Source organism: Nannospalax galili, unplaced genomic scaffold (genome assembly GCF_000622305.1).
Source record: "Nannospalax galili isolate Female #2095 unplaced genomic scaffold, S.galili_v1.0 scaffold386, whole genome shotgun sequence".
Classification (NCBI taxonomy): Eukaryota; Metazoa; Chordata; class Mammalia; order Rodentia; family Spalacidae; genus Nannospalax; species Nannospalax galili.
Window position 1 is genome coordinate 910,776 of NW_008356676.1, and position 10,059 is coordinate 920,834.

The 10,059-nt window shown below is 37.4% G+C and overlaps 1 protein-coding gene across 1 annotated transcript in view; it reads right to left on the minus strand.

Moving 5' to 3' along the window:
• Dnajc15 (DnaJ heat shock protein family (Hsp40) member C15) overlaps positions 1–10,059 on the minus strand; it is a 60,789-nt gene that overhangs the window by 23,468 nt on the left and 27,262 nt on the right. The window contains exons 2-3 of the mRNA XM_008854677.3: positions 6,721–6,772; positions 3,295–3,368 (exon numbers count right to left, since the gene is read on the minus strand). Of these exons, the coding sequence (XP_008852899.1) occupies positions 3,295–3,368; positions 6,721–6,772 (126 nt within the window). The remainder of the gene's footprint in view (positions 1–3,294; positions 3,369–6,720; positions 6,773–10,059) is intronic.

Here is a 10,059-nt window from a genome sequence, read left to right on the forward strand (position 1 = left end):
AGACAACAACAACAACAACAGAGACAAACTAACAAGAAGCATAGAGGGCAGGGTCAGAAGTCTAGCATCTTCCTAATAGGAATTTCAGAAGCAGAGATTTTAGGGAGAAAAGAAAACAATTAAAGAAAACATATAAGAAGTATTGCAGCATAGAAGAGATGCTTTTTAAATTAAGTTACAGCAAACTATTCTTATAGGCTATCAATAATAAAGAGAAAATCCTGAAAACTTTCATAAGTTAAAAACCAAAAAAGTAGTACTAAAAAATTAAAACGCTAAATCAAGCAATGAATGAATGAACACTAAACAAAAGACTGTCTAGATGAAAAATAGGAGCAGCAGAAAGGCTGGCATGAGACACAGGAATGAGCGGGCAGACCAAGGCTGACTCCTGGCAGACATCTGCACTTCTACACTGGCTCCACTAGACTTCAAGGAGCAGGAGTCATAACTAATAGTGAGAACAACGCAAAAACCCTTCTAACAGAGAAATATTTAAAACATTTACCATCCGTACATACCATATAAACAGTTACTCTAAAAAAAAATAAGAGAAAGAAAAAACAGAGATTTAAGAACAAGAGGCAAAACTCAGATGAAGCAAAGTGTAGAGTGCGATAAAGAGAAAACCCTCTGGAACTTGAGCCTGGGCATTATTGCTCTGTGCATGAGACATTTAGCCTCACATCACTGTAGTTCCTATTTTTTAGTAGTATTTGGTTCAAATACTAGTACTTACAAAATCAAACATTGTAAATGCTGTGCTTAAGAAGGGTGACATTTGGGATTCATTAGTGAAAAGACAAACTATTCACAGATTTCATTTTTCAGTTCCCTGGAGAGATTAGTATACAATTATTCTTAAAAACTTGTATCTTCACTGAGGCATAATTAAGATGATAATAATTAAGATATTCTAAAATGTTTCATGACAAACTATAATTATATTTTGTTCTTAAAAATAAAAAGAGGGTCTGAAGAGGTGGCTCAGGGGTTAAGAGCACTTGATGTTTTTCCAGAGGACCTGGGTTCAACTCCCAGCACCCACTTGACAGCTCTGCCATCCTCTTCTGGCCTTCATGGGCACTACATACATACCAGTAACCATACCAGCAATCAAAACACTTGTACAAATAAAAATAAATAAATCACTTTAAAAAAAGGAAAAGGGGGTGAACCTCACCGCCCTCTCCTTAAAGAGAGGCAGGTTCCAGGCTAAGCATGCCCAGTATCATCCACCCTGCCTCTTTGTGAGCCTCTATTGAGCAGCGGTGCAGTGGAAGTGTTCTCACTGTCTTGTTCTCTCTTCTTTTACAATATTAAATACAGTTGCTCTTCAAAGCTTGGGAATTTTATATTTATGCTATATATATATATATACACACACACACACACACACAAACACACACATATATATATTTACTGAAAATCTCCACCTCCACAACAGAAGCAAAGTAATTCCTAAAATTGTTTTGAAATATGGAAAGCCAGATGGCAACATTCACTTACAGAGGCCTGACACAATTTCCATCACCAATCACCATTCGCTCTGCTGTGGCTCATGTTAGTCTATACTCTGAGCAGTCATGTTGCCCCACGGCTCAAAATTATTCATAGTTGGAGAAAAATGCGAGGTGCTGTCAGAGTCTATTAGACTCCCCGGGCTCTTGGGTCCAAGCTAGACTATTCTCTTCATAGACAGGACTGGGATTACCCTCGCTGCTAACCTTTTTCCCACCTTGGGACCTCTGCCATGCTCCTACTGCGCAGAAAGTGCTTTCTTCTTCAGATGTTCAAGTGCTTCATCTTCTGAGAGACCTTGTGTGGCCTATAATACAAGGATTCCTCTCTGCTCTTATTCTTTTCTTTCTTACTCTGATTTGGTTTACTGAAAAGCACTCCAACACTTTTAGAAATGATGTATCTCATTTCACTTTTTATTATCATTCCCTCTCAAACTGCTGCGAAGCAAGTTGGTCTATTCCAGATCTCTCAGTGCTTGAGGGTGCCTTCTTGTATAGTCTTCAGCGCTTGCAAACTGCAGCTCACACTGTATCTTTGCACATAATTACTTTCAATAACTCTCCATCTATATATTTACCAGAATATCTATAATCTTGATGGATGAATGTATAGCCCTAGAGGATTTCTTGGTTGGAAATTTCAATATTATGTTTGAGATGTTTCAAATTTCAAGATGAAATCAATTCAGTGTAGGCTCTACCAAAGCAAGAGCTGCATCAGTAAATGATAAGCACTCACTAGATATTCATTGAGTAAATCAGCAGGAATTAGAAAAGAAAAATTAAGACCATGCATTGGTGGCGCATGCCTGTAATCCCAACACTTGGTATTTGAGGCAGGAGGATCAAGAGAGTTCAAAGCCAACCTGAGCTACATAGTGAGATCCTGCCTCAAGAAACAAAAACCTGGGGCTAGAGAGATGGCTTAGCAGTTAATAGCACTGGTTGCCCTCTCGAAGAGGACTAAGGTTGCGTTTCCAGCACCCACATGGAAGCTAACAACTGTAACTCCAGTTCCAGGGGATCTGGCGCCCTCTTTTGGTCTCTATGCATTGTACACATGTGGCATACTTAACATGCATGCAGGCAAACACATTTCATAAACATAATAAAAATACATAAAAATTAAAAAAATGAACCCCAAACAGGCTAGGTTTGATGACCCACACTTATAATCTCAGCAATCCCGGCATTTGAGAGATAGAAGCAGGAAATTAAGAGTTCAAGACCAGCCCGAGTTACATAAGACCCTGCTTAAAAAAATAAAACAACAGGGCTGGGGAGATGGCTCAGCAGTTAAGAACACTGACTGCTCTTGCAGAGGACCCAGGTTTGATTCCCAGAACCCACATGGCGGCTACAAACCGTCCTTAACTCCAGTTCCAGGGGTCTCCGAAGCCCTCTTCTGACCGCTGCAGCACTGCACGACACGGGTGCACTCACAGACATGCAGGCAATACACTCATCCACGTAAAATAAAAATAATAAATAAAATATTAAAAAAAAAACAACAAAAAGATGGAAAATAAGTTACGTAAAAATTAATTCCACTAACCAGAGTATATATAATAGCTGTCAAAACCAGGAATAAGGTTTATATATAAATACAATAAGACTAAGAACCTTTAAATGAATTAGATAAAACATAAATGATATGAGGGAAATGAACTTCTACCAAGTTTGGGAAACCCAAGACATGTTCTGAGTTCCTTTCAAATACAACAAACTAAACTCAAAATGAGCTTTCTAATTACAGGTACCTTTAACTTACAGGAGACGAAATCTTCCTTGCTGTTTCTGTGATGACTTGTTCTAGGGGTTTCCAGATCTGAAATGCATAGCGACCTAAGTAGTAAAAGGAATAAAATACAAATACATTTTCCATAGTCAATATTAATACTTTTAAAGTTCTTGCCATATCATTTATTGATAGTTTATTTTACATATGCAATTTCAAATAAGTATTTCAAATTTACTAAAAAGGCCTATTTTTTAAAATTTGTAATTTACTAAATAGAGTTTGACTTTAATAGTTACAGTAAAACATGTATCAAGTTCTAGTTCATGATAATAAAATTAGAAATTTTCAATGTTTATTTGTATAATATCTTGCACTTATGCAATGTTAAAGATTATAATAACATCCTAATACTTTTTCTACAATAAACTGTATAAAACAAGTTCCTTTATATAAGACATTTATGATACTAAAATGGTTAATTTTAGTGCTTTCTATGGTGCTAATCACTTTGAAATAGATAGAAAACAGATACTACTTATGACACGAGTGCATTTAATAAGTAAGCTCTAAAGAAAGCAATTAATTACAGGTATAATATTTACCAAGGATGTTATCAACTTTTCTCACTTTGGACATCTACTCTCTCAAAAACTTATTTCAGTTTTCCCTTCCTTGAGATCCTAAGATTCAAACTCCTCTAGGTGTTGACAGGTAAGAATCTAGAGCAACCTAGATCCTAAATCTTTTTGAGAGCTTCACATAATAAAATATTACTAAGCTGTTGTATCTTCTGCACCCTAACCTGAACATGTGTTCTCCATTAGTGTCTTGTTCTGCGGGGCTTGACAGAAAACTGCCAGACACTATGAACTTAAATTCAAATCCAAACCACAAGCTTATTTGCAAATCAAGAATTCCACTGGGAAAGTCAAGAACTTAGATCTTGCCGAATAGTTTATCATTTGATTCTATAATTGTATAAAATGTAACGTTTAAATCACCTCAAAATTCTTCAGAACCACAATCAGGAAAAGTAACTGAATTCCTGCTTAGTGAAAAAAGCAAATAAAGGCTTCAAGAAAAAAGTGATATTTAAAGGTTAAAAATAAACTAGAAGATCTAATTCCAACAAATCAAAGTATAATTTCTCCTAAATTATTTCACTCAATTTTACTTGGCTCTGGAACAGATCTACTATTCTAATTTATAATATGAATTTGTCCTATATAGAGGGTACATACTCATTGTTTGAAAGACCAAGAAAAAAAATACATCTTAATTTAAAATAAAAATCATACATTTGAATTTATAATTGTGTCTATTCTATAATGCTGAAATTGTTTTATGCTTATCACAACTTGCCATATTTACTTTTAAAGTATTATATTTTTAACTTTTTAATAATTTATATTTTAAAGTATTATATTAGTTAACTATGGTTATAAAATCAGCACTGGCTAAAAGGCTAAAAGATCAAAAAGGTCTGAACCATTCATTGGTCTTCTTAATTTTAAAGTTCTGATTGTTTAAAATGAGAATTGTGTGAAACAAAATACCACACAGAACTAAAACGTGATTTATCACTCTCTTAAAACTTAACTTCATATAACCACAATGTAATGCAGCTTCACCTAAAGAAAAATGCAATTAACACAGTCAAATCCATAGACTTCACAAACAAAAAATTAAATACATGGTGTGATGGAGGGTTTTAATTGTCAATTTGACCAAATCAAGTGGGAAGAGAGTTTCTATGAAGGATTATCATAGATCAGGTTAGCCTGTGGGGGAATATTTTAATTATGTTAATTGATGTGGAAAGACTCACCCACTGTGGGTGGTACCATTCCCTAAGGCAAAAGATTTTGAACTGAAAGAGTGAGAGAGGGAGCTGAGCACAAGCACACACTCATTCATTCTCTCTCTGCCCCGTCCCTGTGGATGTGACCAGCTGATTCAAGTTCTTCGCACCTTGACTTCCCTGCTAAGATGAACTATAACCTGAATTGTGAGCTAAAATGAGCACTCCTCCCCTAAATTGTTTATCAGGGTATTTTATCATAGCAGCAGGAAATGAAACTAAAACATGGATATACTCTCAGATTAACATTTAGTTAAGGAATAGCTATGCAATTTAAAATTGTAAGTTAGGGGAAGGAGAGATGGCTCAGTGGTTAAGAACACTGGTTGTTCTTGCAGAACACCAGGGTTCAAATCCCAGCACCCACATGGCAGCTAACAACTGTCTATAACTCCAGTCCCAAGGGATCCAACAGTCTCTTCTGACCAATGCGGGCATTGCAGGACACGGATGCATTTACCTACATGCAGGCAATACATGCATACACATAAAATAAATACATAAAAAAAAAATTTTTAAGTTAAAAAAATTGTAAGATAATGACTGAATAAGTAATTTTAATATTTAAAACTACCTTTTCCTTTTTAAAAATTATTTTTAATTATGCATGTGTGTCTATGCATGCATATATGTGGTCTTTGTATACACATATATGTGCATGCAGGTGCTGTGGAGGTCACCAGATTCCCTGGATATGGAGTTACAGGTGGTTATGAACCACCCTATGTGGGTGCTGGGAATTGAATTTGGGTGCGCTGCAGGACAGTATGATCTCTTAATATCTGAGCCATTTCTCTAGCCCTTTTCTAATAAGGTAATTGTGGCAGTGAATAAAATTATCCTGAGTTTATAAACAAACAAAAAACTTAGAAGATCAACTAAGAGGTCAGGGAGCAACTATATTCATCAAAAGGAAATGACAGCTTGAAATATTTAAGTCCATATAAATATGAAAGTATAAAGGAACCTCTATCACTTGGGTTACATTAAAGATTTTAGGCTCTGAGAGATAGCTCAAGAAGTAAAAGTACCATGCTGTTCAAGGCAATAAATAATTTTTTTTTCTGTTTTTTATCTTTTATCATGGGCACATGCACGTCATGCACACACCTGCACGAGTGTTCATTCATGTGTGCATGAGCACAGGCATGAGTATGCCAGAGTGTGCATGCAGACATCAGAGGACAAGCTCGGGAGCTGGGCCTCACTTTCAATTCTTTGAGACAGGTCTCTGCTATTCACTGCTGCATTCGCCAGGCTAGCTGGCCCAGGAGCTTGCAGGGATTGTTTTCTTATCTCCCATCATACTGTAGGAGAGCTGGGATTGCATGTGCTACTGTGTCCAGCTGCATGTGTTCTAGGGAGCTAAACTAGGGTCATCAGACTTGCATGGCAAGTGTTTTACCTACTGACTCATCTCTTCAGTATAAGATTTCTTAATTGTTGTATACTATAAATCAAAGTTTTTTAAAAAAATGTCTAGATTATCAACTTTAAGTTTATCTAGGTTTTGTTCCATTTATTACTGCTCAGCAACTATACTCTGTAAATGGTGAGTAGAATGGGAGTGTACTGTCTGAAAACCAAAAACATACCTGCAAATGCAAGAGCTGCAACACCCAGTCCTACAGCTATCAGCCTCCTTCCCTGCGGAGGGAAAACACTGTCATTTATGGTCTTGCACACTGTGCTGTGAAAGTAAGTAATTTTAATAACAGGAATAATCACAGTAAATACATTGTCTTCAAATGCTACTATGAAGAACCCAGCTTAAGACCTCCAGTATCTAAGGGACTATATCTGCTGCTTGCGTTAGCACCTCATTTTCAGCAACTGAAAATAATTCTAGATTTTCACTTAATTTCTATGAGTTTTTCTATTCAAGTGTTTTCATCTTACCTATTGTTAAAATATTTTTCATAGAGTATTCTCAAGTTTGTCTTCCATAAAGATAAAAATCACTTATTTTCTCTGCAGTACTTTATGCTTACAATGTTCAATTGCACTTGGCTGTACTTAAAGTTTAAAAAAAATCTTAGATACATCTTTAAGAAATCAAATTCATAAAATTAATCAAAATAACAAATAATTTTTTAAAAATATTTATTATTTTTATTTTATGTGTGTGAGCGTATTGCCTGCATGTAAGCCAAGTGCACCCATATCATGCAGTGTGGTGGAGGTCAGAAGAGGGTTTCAGATTCCTCTGGAACTGGAGTTAAGGACAGTTTGTAGCTGCCATGTGGGTGCTGGGAATTGAACTCGGGTCCTCTGCAAGAGCAGTCAGTGCTCTTAACTGCTGAGCCATCTCTCTAGCCCCATAATGACAAATAATTTTAAAATGTGTTAATTTTCTATCCTTCTAGACCAGATAAAAGATTTTAAAACGAGAATCGTAAATTCAGAATTTCACAATTTAAAGTTATGAGCTAATTCTGATAAAAATCTATTTAAAATTGGTTATGTGCACATTTCATTCTAAGCTTTTCTCATTAATCATTCCTAGAAAGTACTTCAATCACAAGAAAAACAGGTTTGTGGCAGAGAACAATGGTTGTCCCCCAGTAACCTTAGGTCTCCTTGTCTTTTAGAGTTAGGAATTTCTATTTTTCAGTCAGACATTCATTCCAAATCCCTTAGATTTTTGATGGCTGTTAACTAAGTGTTGGCTTAGGGGTAGACAGGAGGGAAGGGTCCGGGGAGATAGGAAGGGGAAAGAAGGGGAGGAAGGGAACTAGCCTTCTGTCTGCTTCCACTGGCAGATAGGTACACACTCTGCCTGAAGTAGGCCTCTGTATAAGGAGGAACAATGAAATAAGAAAAGACTGTATTCCCCACAATCATGGAGTCACCCTGGCACTCCCAGACTGCCTCTATTACATGAATTAAAGTTTCATCTCTTGTCCCCATCCTCTGGCTCCAAAACACTGTCATCCGGACACAGCACAGCCACTGAGCCCATGAGCTCACTGCAGCTGTTGGTTGCTAGCTACACAGGATGAAGCCAACATCAGCCAGCATTCCAACAGGCAGCACTAACTGGATTAGGTGAGTTACAAGAGCAGGAAAACATATGAAGATGGATATGGTGGGGTTACCTGTGGGAGAGTGAGAAGTGAGAGGCTAGGGGTACACAAGATCAAGATACATTATTGATATGTATGAAATTGTCAAAAAATAAATAAAAGACATTCTACAACAAAATAAAATGGGTTTTAAAATTTAATAAAATTGATTTTCAAAATCTAAAGATTAATATATAAATATATATTTAAGTGAGGCCCCTGGGTGACTTGCCTGGTTTGCAGTCTTTGGTCAGCCTTTAAATACAGTGCCTGCATGAGTTTGAAAAGGATGCTGTAACCCTCAATGCGATTTGGCTAATTCATCTATAACAAAGAAGATCCAGTACAGGTTGAATATCCCTAATTGGTAAGTCCAAAATCTGAAACTTGTTGAGTGATCAAATGATGACAATTTCATATCCAACCTCATGTGATGGTTCACAGTCAAAATGCACTAAAAATATTGTATAAAACGATACAAATGTATTTTAGTCTCTCTCTGGGTATGAAGAATACATGAAACATAGGGAAAAAAATCTATCTTCTTGAGCTATTTTATTTTCAGTTTTTAGGCACTTGAAGGCAAAACAAAATTTAATGGATAAAGAGTTAAAAAGTGAAAGCACAGAAACAAACCTATCTGACCTATGATAAAAAGTAAACCCACATACACAGGCACCAAGGATCTGAGTGCAACCGATTATGACTAGTAATAATCAGATACAAACAGATTAGAGATGCATGTGCCAACATCTCAGTGTTAGTAGCAAAAACAATGAGTCTTTCTGTAAAAAACAGTATATTTTAAAATGAAATGCAGATCTTTTTTAAAGGTTAAAAACTTATCCAATTTTATGTCTTATAGGGCTTATATTGTGTGCAATATTGTATAACTGTATTAATTCAACAGCGAACCAAAAAATTTTATAGCCACTTTTGAAAGACATGTATCCTTGCTCTGGAGTGTGTTACTGAATATGTTAAAGCTGCAATGAAATGCTTCTTCTAAAAAAAAAAATTAATATTTGGGGCTGGAGAGATGGCTCAGTGGTTAAGAGCACTGAATGCTCTTACAGAGGACCTGGGTTCGATCCCAGCACCCACATGGCAGCTACGAACTACCCTTAACTACAGTTTCAGGGGAATCTGAGGCCCTCTTCTGACCTCTGCAGAACTGCACAACATGGATACACCCACATACACGCAGACAATATACTCAGACATGTAGAATAAAAATAATAAAATAGCCCAGCCTCATTCACCCTTCCATTTCCCCTGCTGTTCTCTACTCCTAGTTTGGGCCCTGCGCCATTCCTAGTCTTGGGTCCCCAGACACCTGGGGAACCAACACTGCTTCCTGATCTTTTTCACCCAGACCAACTGAGTGCCTTCCTTGGGCCCCAGGAGCACTGCTTCTGGCCCTGGCCCCCCCCTCCCCCCCCTCTCCTCCCCTGGCCCTCCAACCCCCCCCAGCCTCTCTCTGGGGCTGACAGCCTCTTTCTGGGGCTCCGAGGCTTACCTTTCCTCTCCCTGATCCTTTGCATCCAGTACAACCCAGCTACTCAATCCACTCCCTGGGAAATCTTGGGGCTTCTTCCCACCCCATCTGCCTTTGCATCCCTGCATGGCACGGCCACGACCAGGATCTCAGGTCAGTCCAACACCCAAGGTCCTGAGGCCAAAATCATTCTTAGAAGATTCCAGACCTAAGGAGAAAGTCTGAAAACTTCTGACCCACATTGAAACTGGGCCACCGTGGAACTCCTGAAGACAAAAATCAATCTGGCCACGACAATATAAAATCAAAAGAGAGAACCAGAAGCTTAGACGAACCAGCTCTTCATACCCAAAAAGTAAACCACAAAGACA